The sequence below is a fragment of the Chlorocebus sabaeus genome, chromosome 9 (genome assembly GCF_047675955.1).
Source record: "Chlorocebus sabaeus isolate Y175 chromosome 9, mChlSab1.0.hap1, whole genome shotgun sequence".
In the NCBI taxonomy this organism is placed as follows: Eukaryota; Metazoa; Chordata; class Mammalia; order Primates; family Cercopithecidae; genus Chlorocebus; species Chlorocebus sabaeus.
This window is the reverse complement of record NC_132912.1, coordinates 26,525,768-26,543,201: the sequence shown is the minus strand read 5'-3', so window position 1 is coordinate 26,543,201 and position 17,434 is coordinate 26,525,768. Positions and strand designations below refer to the sequence as shown.

At 41.2% G+C, this 17,434-nt stretch overlaps 1 protein-coding gene across 3 annotated transcripts in view; it reads right to left on the bottom strand.

The window, feature by feature from the left end:
• The window catches only part of APBB1IP (amyloid beta A4 precursor protein-binding family B member 1-interacting protein), a 175,869-nt gene that overhangs the window by 56,331 nt on the left and 102,104 nt on the right, over positions 1–17,434 (bottom strand). For all 3 annotated transcript variants that reach the window (XM_073018807.1, XM_073018808.1, XM_037983402.2), the window contains exon 11: positions 16,134–16,244. In XM_073018807.1, the coding sequence (XP_072874908.1) occupies positions 16,134–16,244 (111 nt within the window). The remainder of the gene's footprint in view (positions 1–16,133; positions 16,245–17,434) is intronic.

Below are 17,434 nucleotides of genomic sequence, written 5' to 3'. Positions count from 1 at the left end.
AAGCATCTGTCTGCTCTTCAGTTGGCAGGAAAGGTGGAAAGCTGTCCAATTCCTCTCTTCAGGTATTGCACAGACCTCTCCACTTCTCTTTCGCTTTCCATCTTAAATCACTGACCTCCAAGGAAATGGCCATTCTCAAAGTTCATCTAAGCAAAGGGTCTCATGTCTTTAAACTTCAGTTGGAATCTGACCGGCAGTGTCTAGTCACTCTGCTGGACTTTCTAATGACTCAGCCTGCAAGAACCTGTGGGATTGTTACCTTTGTCCAGAAAAGATAACAAGACCTTTATAGACTCCAAGAGCTTGACGAGAGTTTAGTAATTTTTGGTTTCACGAATGAGAAAACTGAGGTTCAGAAACGTTACTATACATTCCACCCTGTGACCCCCACTAGAACCTGGAGGTCTCCTGACTAACCACCTAGAATTTCTGTGTTTGTATTAAGCTATTACACCCAAATCTCAGACTTGGAAGAGATGACAGAAAAAATTCCTCTTTTTGGTTTTTTCAGGCAATTGAGGAAGGTCTACTCATATTTTTGTCTTTAAATATGTATTGCTTATGTAGCTCGCTCAGGCCTCAGAAATTGCATCACCATTGCTCGAAGAACGGTCAGTTCCTATTTGCTTGGGCATAGCAAACAGGAACACAGATATTCTCTTTACCAACAGCGACAACTTCACATCAGGCGCCTGAATGTTGCTGTAGTTTTGCAGTCTGGCCAGCAGATGACAGCAAACACTTTCGAATGGCTGCCGGGCATTTTATTGTTTTTGCAGTTTAATGCTTATTCCCTCATCCTGAATGCTAGATTTTAATTTTGCAAATGTTACTCCAATAATGATCCTCTTTGGAGGCCCTTAAAATCGGAAATATCTATCAACTCAGGCAATATGGCCCGATAGCCAAAAGGATTTGTTGTCTTAATTAACCTGAAAGACGTATTGATGAAAAATATACTAAAGCCAGCACTCACTGGCTGGAATGTAACAGCCCACAAATGCCGCCGGCATTGCCTTCAACGATAACACGTGCAAAGCCAACCCGATGCCCTTGTCTTTCAGCACCAGAAACACGGCTCTCTGGCCGACAAACAGCAGTTGTGTTCTGATTGTCATGTAAGAGAGGCAAGCATTGGTCTCTTCAGCAATTAAATGTTTACAATTGTTCTTAGAAAGCAACTATTCTGCCCCACCCCCCAGATATTTAAAAAGCTGACATTGCGACCTTCAAGTTAAGCTATTACTTTTTTTTTTTCGTAGATGTCATGTGAGAGCCAAGTTTCCAGAGCAGACTAAATCTCATCGTGTTCGCAACAAAACGCACAAAGCGACAATTATCCATTTAAGAAGCACCATAAACAATTTCTTAAGTATGTTATTCATTGAAATAGAGTAAAACATAGTCATTCCCTTAAAGAAAATGACTTTTGAACATAAAACAGTCCCTTGATGATGGGGTGATGTATAGACGTTGCTACAGGTCAGGTCTCACCAAGTTCCTTCCTTACACTACATGTGTGCTGTGGATGTATATAGGAGGATTATATGACCTCTAAGTTCTCTAGCAATCCTCAGATTTTATGGTTCTAAGATGAGCTACCGAATGGGAACAAGCTCCTTTCTGGCTCCCTTGGTGATGTAGAAATCATTCAGGCTTGCAGACATCATAGAACAAGTCACTGAGCTTGTTCTCCACCGTGTCTTGAGATTTTGCCAAGGAGCTTATTGCCTAACCGAGCCTTTTGCTGAATAATCATTTGCAAAGAGGTTTCAGGAAAATGCTGGTGCAATGTCACTGGCCAGGCTCTTTCGCAACTGATTTGATTGTTCCTGACCATAAAGAGAGAGAAGCTCTCTTGGGACATGAGAACAGCACACAGAGGTCAGGGCGATTGTGGAATGCCACTGCTTAAAGGGCTGTTACAGACCCTCTGAACTTAGGGAATGAGAAAACAGGGTGAGAGAGGCTAAGCAGTTTATCCAAGGCCAAAGGTAGTGAAAGAACCAAGGTCCTATTTTGTTCAACAAATATCTCTGGGCGCTAAGAAGTATGCTAATTCCCAGGTACATTAAGAGGAGTAAGAGAGGCAGGGGCCAGTGGCTCACACCTGTAATCCCAGCACTTTGAGAGGCCAAGGCAGGCAGATCACTCGAGGCCAGGAATTTGAGATCAGCCTGGGCAACATGGTGAAACCTTGTCTCTACAAAAAGTACAAAAATTAGCCGGGCGTGGTGGTGCACACCTGTAGTTCCAGCTACTGGAGAGGCTGAAGTCGGAGGATAGATGCAGCCAGGTGTTCGAGGCTGTGGTGAGCCATGATCATGCCACTGTGCTCCTGACTGGGCTGGAGAAGACCCTATCTCAAACAAACAAACAAACAAAACAACAACAACAACAAAAGGAATAAGAAACTCACGTGATAATTGGGCAATGCTCGCTGGAGGTGTTTTAGGGAGAGATGTAGGTAAACACATGATGTAATCAAATGTGTAATCAAATCACATATGTAATGTGATTATGAAATAGTATGGTCCATACTAAAAGTTTGAAAATGGGCCAAGTAAGGGTCTTTGGAAGAAGTGACAGAATGCTGTAATATACATGGAGAACATGGAGAAATTCTATATGGCAAAGGTCTGGAAACCATGGAATGAAGAAGCAGAAATTAAGCTGGAGAGGAATCTGAGTGAAGACCCTTGAGTCAAACTAGAATCTAGACATGATCCCCTGGGCAGTGGGGGGCACTGGAAGTTTTAAAACAGCACAGTGACACAGGAAGTCACTGGGCGCTATGAGGAAGATGGATCTTGAGTGACGAATAAGATTGAATTGAGGGAGGGCTCAGTGGGAGACCTTGATGGGAAATAAAAGAACTTGCTCATAGATTAATGAGAAATGGGGAGAGGAAGAAAATCAAGCATGCTTTCTCTGTTTCTAGCTTGGTAGAGCAGGTGAATGTTATGGGTTTAATTATCTCCCCCTCCCTAAAAGCTATGTTGAAGTACTCACTCCTGGTACCTATGAATGTAACCTTATTTGGAAATAGGATCTTTGCAGATGTAATAAAGTTCAGATAAGGTCATCCTGGATGAAAGTGGGCTCTAAATCCAAAGTGACTGGTGTGAGCTGGGTGCGGTGGCTCACACCTGTAATCACAGCATTTTGGGAGGCCAAGGTGGGTGAATTGCTTGAGTCCAAGAGCTCAAGATCAGCCTGGGCAACATAGCGAAACCCTGTCTCTGCAAAAATACAAAAAATGAGCCAGGTGTGGTGGTGTGCACCTGTAGTCCCAGCTACTTGGGAGGCTGAGGCAGGAGGATCACTTGAGCCCAGGAAGTTGAGGCTGCCGTGAGCTGTGATCACACCACCACACTCAGCCTAAGCAACAGAGTGAGACCTTGTCTCAAAAACAAAAAACAAAAAACACCAAAACCAGCAAAAAACAAGCAAACAAAAACAACCACCAAAATGATATTTTCTTATAAGAAGAGGAGAAACAGACACAGACACAGAAAGAAGATGATCATGTATTGAGGGAGGCAGAGATTGGCATCACGCAGCTGCAAGCCAAAGAATGCCAGCATTGCTGGGAGCTGCCGGAAGCTAGGAGAGGTGTGGAGGCAGGGTACAGATTTTGCCTCTGAGCCCTCAGAAGGAACACAACTCTGGTTTTGATTTTGGACTTCTGGTTCCAATATCACCTTGATTTGGGACTTCTGGACTCCTGAACTGTGCAAGAAATAAATTTCTGTGAAATTACCTAGTTAGCAGCAGTTTGTTACGGCAGCTCTAGAAAACGAATAGAGTAGGTGATGGTGCCATTCATCTTTAGGGGACTGTGGAAAGCAGGGCATGGAGGAAAGGTTGAAATCAGTGTCTGTAATAGAAGTACCCCTCGGACATGTGGTTACCGCACGTGTAGGGCTAGGGAAGAAGGTGAGACTGTCCACTACGGATTGGGAATTATTTGTCTCCAACACAGACAATGATTGGAGCTGTGGCTGTGACTATGATCTCAGCCAGAGCACAGGGAATCTGGTGAGAACTGAATTTAGGACCTTGGAGGGCATTACAGTGTGTAGGGAAGGAGGAGGCACCAGCAGAAATAGAGCAGCGGTCCAGGCTGAAGATTATAAAATGAGGATGCCATCATCAATGCAAAAGATGCCATGAGGACTGGAGAAAGCCACTATTCTTTGGAAATCTTAATAATAGCAGTTTCCACAGAGGTGCAGGGAGAAGCCTGGTAGCATGCAAACTCCACAAAGCCAGAGGCCTTTGTTTTGTTTACTGATGTACCCCATGGTCTGAATAAAGAAAATTCAAAAGATATATGTATATATTCGTAGAGAAAGGGTCTGCCTCTGTTGCCCAGTCTGGAGTGCAGTGGTGCAATCATGACTCCCTGCAACTTCCAATGCCTGGGCTCAAGTGATTCTCCCACCTCGGCCCCCTGAGGAGCTGGGACCACAGGTGCGCACCACCATGCCCGGCTAATGTTTTTAAATTTTTTGTCGAGAGGAGGTTTCACAATGTTGCCCCGGTTGGTCTTGAACTCCTGCCCTCAAACAATCCCCCTGCCTTGGCCTCCCAAAGTAAGGACATGGAGCACATCATCACTTTCTCATGAAGTCTGAGTTAAAGAGAAGACAGAGGCCAAAGGTGCTGCTTGAAGAGGTGGGGCAGATACAACTGAGGGGAGTGAGTGAGTGAGTTAGACTCCCCAAACCAAGGAATGTTTGAAAATGTTTGTGGCCCAAAGAAAAGAGAAGAATTGTTTGGAGAGGGGTTCGAAGATGCTGAAGCCAAAGGGAGTGACTGACAATATGGTTCCAGAGGCCATGTTGCAGATGGGAGCCATCTTCCTCTGAGATACAGAGTCAGGAGGTAGGAGAGTTACTGCGTGGGATAAATTTAGAAGTAAAGAGGAAGTAAACTGGGACATTCAATCCTGTTCTCTATTTTCTTTCTTATCCTTCCTTTTTCTCTCTCTTTTTCTTTCTTTCTTTCCCTTCTTTTTTAGAGATCTTGCTCTGTTGCCCAGGCCACAGTGCAATGGTGTGACTGTGGCTCACGGCACCCTCAAATTCCTGTCCTCAAGCAATCCTTCTGCCTCAATCTCCTGCGTAGCTGGGACTACGGGTGTGCACCACCACGCTAGGCTGATTTTTAAATATTTTGTAGAGATGGGGGTCTCCCTATGTTGCCTGGATGGTCTAGAACTCTTGGGGTCAAGTGGTCCTCCTGCCTTGACCTCCCAAAATGCTGGGATTACAAGCATGAGCCATAGTGCCCAGATAATTAAGCATTTCTTTAGGGACAGGATCTCACTCTGTTGCCCTGGCTGGAGCATAGCTCACTGCAACCTTGAATGCAGGCTCAAGCAATCCTCCTGCCTCAGCCTTCTGAGTAACTAGGACTGTAGGTGCATGCTACCACACCCTGCTGATTTAAAAAGTTTTTCTATAGAGATGGGGTATTGATATGTTGCTCAGGCTGGTCTCGAGCTCCTGGGCTCAAGCGATCCTTCTGCCTTGGCCTCCAAAAGTGCTGGGATTACAGGCATGAGCCACTGTGCCTGGCTTGAACCATGTTTTAAAGGGCACAGTGGTGCAGGGGGCTTTGATCTGCATTCCATCCATCTGTCCATCCATCGATCCACCCACTCATCTGTCCGTCCACCCATCCATTAATCTCTCCATTCATCTGATACGTATTGAGAATTTACAATGTGTCAAATATCACTCCAAACTCTGGAACACAATAGTGAACACAATAGAAAAAGTCCCTGCTCTCTGACATTTATATTCTATTATGGGAGAAAGCCAATAAAAATACAAAACACTAAAGTAATGTAATTTTTCATTGTGAAAAATACTGTAAAGAAAAATATAGCTGAGTAAGGGGTAGGAAGCAAGTGAGCGACGGGGCAGAATTCCAGCACTCCTTCCATGATATTCCACTACTTCCTAACAGGTCTCCATAGAAGCATAATTTCTCCTGGAGGATATTTACTTCTGCCCCATTACATATAGCCCCAGAATGGAATGAGAAAGAATACAGGAAGGAATGGCTTCTATCCATGCACAAAACTGCCTTTATGCGGGCTAAGGAAACTGAACGTGAGTGAGACTGGGAAGCCCCATTGGACTGCAAAAATGGGTGAAACCGCAGTTGGACGGTAAGGGGATAGTTGCCCCTCCCCTGAGCCACTGCAGTACCCACACACGGAAAGTCCCCCTGGACTCACACTCAGGTTTCTTACCATACTGGGTCCCTCTGTGGGAGGCTTGCTTCTGCCTGGGCCTATCGAGAGCACTGTGAGTACCAAGTACCAACGTGACTGAAACACATGAGGCCAGCAAGGGACAAAGAGAGGGGGTGGGGCTAGCAGCAGCCAGGTGGATAAATTTGGCAGCGGCTCACCATCCCTGCCAGATGAAATGATGCACCACATGTGCTGTTTATGCTGTGCTGTGGGAGGCATGGTCCACAGAACCTCTGGATTTGAGAGCCTGACCGGCTTTCCTACACCATCCGGTGGGCCCTCTGTGGGTGACCCAGGGCCCATGCAGTTTGGACAGTGTATCCTCGGCAGAGTTAGTGTAGGATTCGGATCTAACCTGGACTTAGGAGGCCCTCTAGTGCTGAAATAATATACAATAGTCAATCTGCTCACAATTTCTGCATACGCCCACTGAAAAAGAAGGGTCACAAACAAATCCAGACAGGGAAGACTGAAACAAATACCTAATTCAACAATGGGAAGACAGAGCCCAATGTCTATAAGGAGTAAGAATAGCCTAGAAAATATGGTCTCTCTAAATGGACAAAAAGAGGTGCCAGCTATCTGGCAGACAAAGAATTCAAAAATAGCTGTTATGACAAAACTCAGCAAACTTCAAGAAAACACAGAGAAGCAATTCAGAAATTTATCAGAAACCTTCATCAGATCGATAGAAATAATTAAACAAACAAACAAATCCTGGAGCTGAAAAGTATAACAAACAAAATGAAACATGAAACAGAGAACATCCGCTGCAGAATTCATCAAGCAGAAGAATCAGTGAGCTTGAAGGCAGCCTATTTGAAAATACATAGTCAAAGGAGAAAAAAGGAAAAAAATGAGAAGGAATAAAGAAAAAATTACAAGACCCATGGGACACCATCAAAAGAGCAAATCTACATATCCTTAACATTAAAGAGAGAGTAAAGAATGAAAAGGGATAGAAAGCTTATTCAAATAAATAATAATAGAAAAGTTACCAAATTAGAAGAAAGATACAAATATCCATGCACAGGAAGGTCAAAGGTCACCAACCAGATTCAACTCAAATAAAATACCCCAATATATATCATAATCAAATTCTCAAAGGTCAAAGACAAAGAGATGTACCTGAAAGCAGCAAGAAAAAAAAAACAACAAATAACACATAAGGGAGTTCTAATATGCCTGGCAGCAGACTTAGCAGAAACCTTGCAGGCCAAGAGAGAGTGGGATAATATATTCAGAGTGATGAAAGATAAAGAAAAGCCTATCAACCAAGAATACTGTACCCAGAAAAGCTATTCTTCAGAAACGAAGGTGATAAAGACTTTTTCAGCCAAAGAAAGATCTCAAATAAACAATCTAATGATGCATCTCAAGGAACTAGAAAAAATAAGAACTAAACCCCAAATTAGTAGGAGAAAAGAAATAATAAAGATCAGAGCATAAATAAATGAAATAGAGATTAATTTCATTCATTTGGAAAAGAAATATTAAGGCTAAAAGAGGCTAAAAACAAATATTAAGAAAACAAAGAGTAAGGTTTTTTTGAAAAATAAATAAAATTGAGAAACCTTTAGCTAGTCTAAGAAAAAAAGAAAGATGACTGAAAGAAAGAAAATGAAAGATGAAAAAAACACATTACAATTGATACTACAGAAATACAAAAGATCATAAAAAACTACTATAAATAATTACACACTAACAGAATGGAAAACCTAGGAAAACATGACTAAAATCCTAGATGCGTATGATCTACCACGATTGAAACAGGAAGAAATAGAAAACCTAAAAAGACCAATAATGAGTAATGAAATTGAAGCTGTAATAAAAAGGCTCCTATCAAAGAAAAGCCCAGGACCTGATGGCTTCACTGCTGAATTCTACAAACATATAAAGACGAATTCTTCACAAACTATTTCAAAAAATTGAAAAGGAAGAAATTCTTCCAAACTCATTCTACGAGGCCTGCATTACTCCAATTCCAAAACCAGAGATGGACACAACCAAAAAGAAAAGCTACAGGCCAACGTCCCTGATGAATGTAGATATAAAAGTCCTCAACAGAATACTAGCAATCTGAATTAAATAGCACATTTAAAAGACCATTCATCATGATCAAGTGGGATTCATCCCAGCAATACAAGGATAGTTTAGCATATACAAATCAATAAATGTGACACATCACATTAACACAATAAAGATTAAAAATCAAATGCTTATTTCAATAGATGCAGAAAAAGCATTTGACGAAAATTCAGCGTCTCAACAAATTAGGTGTAGAAGAAACATACCTCAACATAATAAAGTTTATATATGTTAAAATCACAGCCAACATCACACTGAATGGGAAAAAATTAGAAGCTTTTCCCCGAAGATCTCAAAAGAGATAAGGATGCCCACTTTCACTGCTCCTATTCAGCACAGTACTGGAACTCTTAGCGAGACCAACGAGGCAAGAGAAAGAAAGAAAAGGCATCCAAATTGGAAATGAGAGAGTCAAATTATCCCTGTTTGCAGACAACATGATTTCATATGTAGAAAATCTTAAAGACTCCACCAAAAAAACTGTTAGAACTAATAAACAGATGAAGTCAAGTTTCAGGATACAAAATCAGCATACAAAAATTAGTAGCATTTCTATGCAACAGTAGCCAACTATCTGAAAATCAAGAAAGCAATCCCATTTACAATACCTACACAAAAATAAAATACTTAGAAATAAATTTAACCAAGGAGGAGAAAGATCTCTGTGAAGAAAACTATAAAACATTGATAAAAGAAGGCGAAGAGGATATAAACAGAAAGATATTCTATGTTCATAAATTGGAAGAATTAATATTTTTATAATGTCCATGCTACCAAAAGTAATTTACAGATTCAAAGCAATCCCTATCAAAATTATGATGTCAGACTTCACAGAGAAATAGAAAAAAAATCCTAAAATTTATATGGAAACACAGACTCCAAATAGCCAAAGCAATCTTGAGCAAAAAGAACAAAGCTGGAGGAGTCACACAAACTGATTTCAAGATATACTACAAATCTATAGCAGTGTGGTATTGGTGTAAAAACAGACACATAGGCCAATAGAACAAAACAGAGAGTCCAGAACTAAATCAATGCATTTACAGCCAACTGATTTTAAACAAAGGTGCCCACACCCCAAAAGAACAAGAACAAGAAAAACAAACCAAAAAACTCACAATGAGGGAAAGATAGTGTCTTCAATAAACAGTGTTGGGTTAACTGGATAACTTCATGCAAAAGAATGTAACTTGACCCCTATTTCTCACCATAAACAAAAATCATCTCAAAATAGATTAAATAGTTAATATAAGATCCAAAACTGGCCTGGCACAGTGGCTCATGCCTGTGATCTCAGCACTTTGGGAGGCTGAGGAGCGCAGATCACCTGAGGTCAGGAGTTCGAGACCAGCCTCGCTAACATGGTGAAACCCCAACGCTACTAAAAATACAAAAAATTAGCCAGGAATGGTGGCGTGCTCCTGTAATCCCAGCTACTCAGGAGGCTGAGGCAGGAGAATTGCTTGAACCCGAGAGGTGGAGGTTGCAGTGAGCCGAGATCGCACTCCAGCTTGGGCAACAAGAGCAAAACTCTGTCTCAAAAAAACAAAACAAAACAAGCAAAACAAACAAACAAACCAACAAAAAGAAAGACCCAAAACTGTGAATCTACATAGCAAGGAAAACAATCAACAGAGTAAAGAGACAACCTACAGAATGAGAAAAAATATTTGCAAATTATACATTTGACTAAGGGTTAATAAGTAGAATTTATAAGGAACTCAACTCACTAGCAAAAAACCCAAATAATCCAATTTTTAAAAAATGGACAAACAACATGAATAGATATTTCACCAAAGAAGACATACACATGGCCAATAAGAATTTAAAAAATGCTTAACATCACTAACTATCAAGGAAATGCAAATCAAAACTACAATGAGATTTTGCATCATCCCAACTAGAATGACTATGATAAAAGGACAAAAAATAACAAATGCTGACAAGGATGTGGAAGAACAAGAACTCTTATGCACTGTTGGCAGAAATGTAAATTAGTCTAGCCATTACAGAAAACAGTATGGAGGTGCCTCAAAAAACTGAAAAAAATCTACCATATGATCCACTATTTCCACTGCTGGGTATAGATACAAAGGAAATGAAATTGGTATGTCAAAGATACATCTGCACTCACATGTTTATTGCAGCACTGTACACAATAGCTAAGATATAGAATCAACCTAAATGCCCATCAGTGGATGAATAAAGAAAATACAAAAACATTAATATTCCACTCATATGTGGAATCTAAAAAACATGATCTCATAGGAGTTGAGAGTAGAATAGTGGTTACTAGAGACTCGAGCAAATGGGGAGAGAGTTTTTTCAACAAGTACAGTGTTATAGTTAGGAGGAATAAGTTCTGGTACCCTACTGCAAGGTAGGGTGACTACAGCTAACAATAATGCATTGTATATTTTAAATAGCTAGAGGAGAGGATTTTATGATCAATGTTTGTGCTAATTACCATGATTTGGTCATTACACAATGTTTACATATATCAAAACAACACATTGTGTGTCATAATGTACAATTACTATGTGTCAATTAAAAAGTAAATGAATAAATACATAGGAAAAAAAAGAAAAGCAAATTCCTGCACCCAATCCCAGACTTACTAAATAAAAAACCCTGGGGGCCTAGCAGTCTGTGTCTTAACAATCTAAATGGTTCTGATGCATACTAAAGTTTGAGAAACACTGGTTAATAAAGAGATTTATTTAATACTAGATGGCAATAATAACTACCACTTACTAAGTGCTGATACGTTTCTAGACATTGCACTAATGATTTTGTAGGCATATCATATTTAATTCTCAAAAGAAGGGCTGGGTGCTCTCATCTCTTGAAGATGATGCAATGAAGCTTAGCATCTCAATAGTGACCCAGTTACTAGGTGACAGGGCCAGGACTCAGACGCCAGTCTTTCTGACAGCACCTCTCATGAACAGCCATAGTCATCAAGCTCATATTGAAGGATAAACTTTAGCCTGGATTTATCAGGCCACGAAATGAAATCATGCAATCTTCTTTTGTTTTGTTTTGTTTTATTTTATTGAGACAAAGTCCTACTCCGTCACCCAAGCTGGAGTGCAGTGGCGTGATCTTGGCTCACTGCAACCTCCACCTCCCAGGTTCAAGCAATTCTCGTGCCTCAGCCTCCCGAATAGCTAGGATTACAGGCGTGTGCCACCATGCCCAGCTAATATTTGCATTTTTAGTAGAGATGGGGTTTCACCATGTTGGCCAGGCTGGTCTCAAACTCCTGACCTCAGGTGATCCATCTACCTTGGCCTCCCAAAGTGCTGGGATTACAGGCATAAGCCACCGCACCTGGCCTAAATCTCTTAACATTCCTCCCTGTATCCTTAATCCCTCTTGCCATCTACATACACATTGTTTGCATTTTGGAAACTGGCTCACCCTAATAAAGAATAGCCGAGGCGGGCGGATCACAAGGTCAGGAGATCAAGACCATGGTGAAACCCCGTCTCTACTAAAAAATAGAAAAAAATTAGCCGGGCGCAGTGGCGGGCGCCTGTAGTCCCAGCTACTCGGGAGGCTGAGGTAGGAGAATGGCGTGAACCCGGGAGGCGGAGCTTGCAGTGAGCCGAGATTGCGCCACTGCACTCCAGCCTGGGCGACAGAGCGAGACTCCGTCTCAAAAAAAAAAAAAAAAAAAAAAAAAAAAAAAAAAGAATAGCAAGAGTTTTTACTTTTTTAAAACAGCAGACAAAAAGGGAAATAAGTGACCACAATGTTCATAAACAAATTAGGTTCTCCAAACCTCAACAGTAACCCTTTTACTCAGCAAATTAATAAGAATTCTCAATATTTTGGGAAGGAACTGAGAAACATGCTTAAGAACAAAATGAGCAGGGTGATTGCACATGAGGAAACTGACTTTAGAACAGAACTGATCATCATCCTGAAAAAAAGGAAATACACATTCTGCAAGGGTTGCTCATGACTCTTACTCCCAGATCCATCGATCCTGCTGGTTTCTCCACCTCTGAGTCCCCTTTTTCTTTTGGGGAGATCCTCAACTCTCTCTTGACGACCCAGACCTTGGAGAGTAGGAATTTTTAGAAATTCTAGTTCAATACTCTGGAACCCAGGATTTCTATTCTTGGTGTAATCTCAGGATAACCTCACGTTCTAGGTCAGACAGTTCAAGTCCTGGCAATTGTAGGTCTTCATCCCAAACTTATGTGTCAGTTTGAGAAACTGAGTCCCTCCCCTGTTCACTGTGTCTAAATCCCCGTGCTGGGAAACTCTAGTCAGAGACCTTGTCTTTTTCTTGACAGACATTCCTGCTCTGGCTTCTGGACCCCAGCCCTGGGATTTGGCTCCTGCTTCCTTCTGCTAGACTTTCATCCTGTCTGCCCACTCTGAAGGCCGTTTCATCATCAGCTAAGCCATGACCACTACATGAATCCTCATTAGAGTGAGGATACGTTCTAACACTTGGTAGAAAAGTTGACCATGTTTAGGAAAAATGAAGATTCCTAGACTCCATCCTTAAACCCTAACCCTAACCCTAGGTTCCATCATTATTTTGATTTAGTGGGCCTAGGGCCTGGGAACCTGCATTTGTAATGAGTCTCCAGTGACTCTCATTCAGCCAGTTTACCGACCGGTGTTTCAGAAACTTTCTGCAAAACTTTCTCCTGATTTAAGAAGTGTGGGCGGTGCTTTGGCGATAAAGTGTGTTGGAATGCTCCATTTTGGTAATTTATCAGGGTCTTAGGATTCCAAACACGGGAAGACGTGGCTCAATGGCAGGTGGCCTTGTGGGAGGGGCAGGGTAGTAGGCAACGCTTCGTGTCCAGATCTCTGGGGGCCTGAGAAACTGTCTGAGAGAACGGCCTCTGAGCCACGCTGCCTGAGTTCTCATTCTGACTTGGCCACTTCCTGGCTGGGGAGTCTCTCTGCACACATACCACATTTATAAAGAAGAAGCAAGGTCAGTGCTTGCCGTTCTTCTTATTTTTCCTATATCAGGAACAGACAAGGAGGGGCGAGGACCAGAAGCAGGCAGGGCATGCTCCTCATCTCTCTTCCTTCTGACCAAACAGACCTGTCTCACCTCAGGGCTTTCCACTTCCCGTTCTTATTCCTGGAGGGCTTGTACTGCAGGTAATTCTCGCTCCCTCACTTCGCTCCCATCTTTTGTCAAATGTCACTTCCTAGAGGGCCTCTCTGTGAACACCCCATCCAAAGGAGCCCTGGCCCCAGCCCTACTTCATATTGCTCCTTGTTACTACCTGACATTACATTACATAGTTTTTGTTCTTTACCATTTTCCTCATGTTGAATGTAAACTCCATGAGGACAGGAATTATTGTATTTTTTTTCATTGCCCCACCACTGTTCCAGGTGACGGGAATGCGGCAGTAAAAAAAATAATAATAATAATCCTTGTCATTCAACAATAGTTGTCATTCAACAAAATTTTTTATTTATTTATTTATTTATTTATTTATTTATTTTTTTGAGACAGAGTCTCTCTCTGTCGCCCAGGCTGAGTGCACTGGGGGGATCTCGGCTCACTGTAACCTCCACCTCCCGGATTCAAGCGATTCTCCTGCCTCAGTCTCCCAAGTAGCTGGGACTATAAGCATGCACCACCACGCCCAGCTACTTTTTGTATATTCAGTAGAGACAGGGTTTCACCATGTTGGCCAGAATCCTTGGTAGGTGGATCGCCTGAATCCGGGAGTTTGAGACCAGCCTGGGTAATATAGTAAAGCCCTGTCTTAACTAAAACTACAAAAATTAACTGGTATGGTGGTGCGCACCTCTAGTCCCAGATACTTGAGAGGCTAAGGCAGGAGGATTGCTCTTAAGCCTGGGAGGCTGAGGCTTCAGTGGGCTAGAATCCTTGGCCTCAAGTGATCCGTCCACCTCAGCCTCCCACAGTGCTGGGATTACAGGTGTGAGCCACCGCGCCCGGCCGGCATTCAACAAATATTAAATGAATACATGAATGAATGAGTGAATGGATCCAGTCTTCTCCCTGCCTTCAGTGCCTTCACAGTCATTATTCTGGGGCTTTTCTGTCTAGGGCAGGTTTCTTGACAGCAGCACTGTTGACATGGGGGGCCAGAGAAGTCTTTGGCATGGGGGTTTTCTTGTGCACTGCAAGGTATTTAGCAACATACCTGGCCTACTAGATGTCAGTAGTCCCTGCTCCATGCCCCAAACTATGACAATCAAAAATGTCTTTAGAATTGGCCAAACAACCCTTGGAGGCAAAATGCCTGGTTGAGAACCACTGGGGGAGTATCAGGCTGACTGAGCTAGTATAATGGTTTTTATTATTAATATTATCCATAAATAGTTAAAAGTGGATGCTTAGGAATTAAAAAAAAGAAAAGGTTAGGACATCTGAATGAAAGCCACTGAATATCCTGAGTCCTTGATAAAGCCAAGAATTTCAACCAATTATTATTTGATGATTACAATAAGTGATTGTAATTGTTCAGGGAGTCAAAATTACTAAATATGATTGATTTGGACTGGTTACTGTATTTGACTAAACAGAAACACAGACAAAAACTTACCATAGTCCTCAATCCAGAGTTCTGGAGGCATACAGAAAGGCTCTAACACATCACATGTGTGGTTGTAATAACTCGTCTCCTGATCAGACTGATCTGAGATTCTAATTTTAAAAAATGTAAATCGGCCAGGAGTGGTGGCTCATGCCTACAATCCCAATGCTTTGGGATGCCAAGGTAGGTGTATCTCCTGAGTCCAGGAGTTTGAGACCAGCCTGGGTAATATAGTAAAGCCCTGTCTTAACTAAAAATACAAAAATTAGCTGGTGTGGTGGTGCGCACCTCTAGTCCCAGATACTTGAGAGGCTAAGGCAGGAGGATTGCTTAAGACTGGGAGGCTGAGGCTTCAGTGGGCTATGATTGCACTACTGCAGTCCAGCCTGGGTGACAGAGTGAGACTCTGTCTCAAAAAAACATAAACCATATCTAACATTTGATAATACATATTGCCTTTTGACAATATACACCTTAAGTTTCATGACCCAGTAATTAAAACAATTTTTTTTTGTTATTTTCTATACATTTTCTAGGACATCTTGCAAGTTTCTAATTTCTAAAAACTTATTATGTTGGAATGAGCCCAATAAATAAAGAACTGAAAACTTTTTTTAGTCTTATCAATAAAATTATAAATTAATTTGTTTAAAATGTGGAACTTTCATTTTCAGAAGTGAAGAAATCCCCAGACAGATTTACCTTAAAGTTTTAGGTTAAAGGCCGGGCGCGGTGGCTCACGCCTGTAATCCCAGCACTTTGGGAGGCCGAGGCGGGCGGATCACAAGGTCAGGAGATCGAGATCATGGTGAAACCCCGTCTCTACTAAAAATAGAAAAAATTAGCCGGGCGCAGTGGCGGGCGCCTGTAGTCCCAGCTACTCGGGAGGCTGAGGCAGGAGAATGGCGTGAACCCGGGAGGCGGAGCTTGCAGTGAGCCGAGATTGCACCACTGCACTCCAGCCTGGGCGACAGAGCGAGACTCCGTCTCAAAAAAAAAAAAAAAAAAAAAAAAAAAAAAAGTTTTAGGTTAAGATAGGAGGCTTTGGGGAAAATGCCCCAAATTGATAGAAATGTTTCCCTCATTCCTATTTTGGTTGAACAATTTCTTATTGTTACACCTGTGGCTAACTATATAACATTTAACATTTTCTTCCTTGAAAAAATGATTAACTCAAATTGCTTATCAATCTAAATAAATGACTTCTTATAACATACCTTTAAAACAAAGCAGTAGTCAGTGGGCGCTTTATATTTCATTTTATGCTGAGTCCCATAGTAAATGTTGACATTTTCAAACTGTATAAAACATGCCAGATCTCGAGATGTCTGAAAGACAGGAAAAAAAATAAAACTTCAACTGAGATGACAGTTAACAATTTTCCAGAGTTGTCCTTCACGGCATAACTAAGGATTACATTTTAGTAAAGAAAATATTGACTTTTAGGTAATTTATATAAACATCTGCCACGTATGGTTCTTCTCAAAGGCAAGTCTGAAAGGTTGGAATGGAAACAGATATGGCCAAATTGGGGGACAATTTAGTAAGATCTATGCATAAATCTTTCCCAGTATGAAAGATATTGAATGTTCCCAACACAAAGAAAGGAAAAATGTTTAAGATGATGGATGTGCTAATTACCTTGATCTGATTACCATACATCATATGTATCAAAACATCACTGTGTACATTGTGCATATGTACAATTATTATTTGTCAGTCAAAAAATAAAATTAATTTTTAAAAAAGAGTACAGCCAAGGAAAATCGGTGCCACTGACCCAGAAATGGAGTGAAAGATTATACTGCTGTTCTAATGCCTATCTGGGGACTCCCAGAGTCAGGATGGACTGTCCTTGAGATGTCATTATCGATGCAGTCGAGACAAGGTGACCGCTTAGCCAGAAATTTCATTTTGACTTTTGCCATTCTAAGTCCGTGATGGATTTTGCGATTGAGCATTTAAAAAAAAAAGTCCCCCTCAGGACGAACAATGAGAGATAAACTTATGCTCAGTAAATTAGCACACACTTCATGCACTTCCTCCTGAGAAAAAGGATTTCTTTCACAAGTTCTCTTTACTGCAGGCAGTGTTGCCATGGAAACAGAGACCTCTCCTCCACGGATAACAGGCACTGTGAAGGCTGCAGCCTGTAATCTACATATTTGGTTACACTTCAATTACAAATGTGTTGCATTATTTTTTTCTTTTGCCTTCTATAATTCTTTACCTAGTTAGTGAACAGATGAATAGATGGCAGAACTATTTACACCTTAGTGAACAATTATTTATTTACATATGCTTGTACATTCTTTTCTTGCAAGATTTTTTCTTCTGGATGTTCAAAGTTTACATTTTTAAGTTACAAACTAAGGCATATTAGTCACAATTTAAAAATATATATATATTTAAATAATAAAATGCATATCTTCCTTCACCACCCCTTTTTCTTATTTTGTTCTTTTCTCCAAATGTACCACAGTTAATAGTTTGGTAGTATTCTATTCTGTTCTATTTC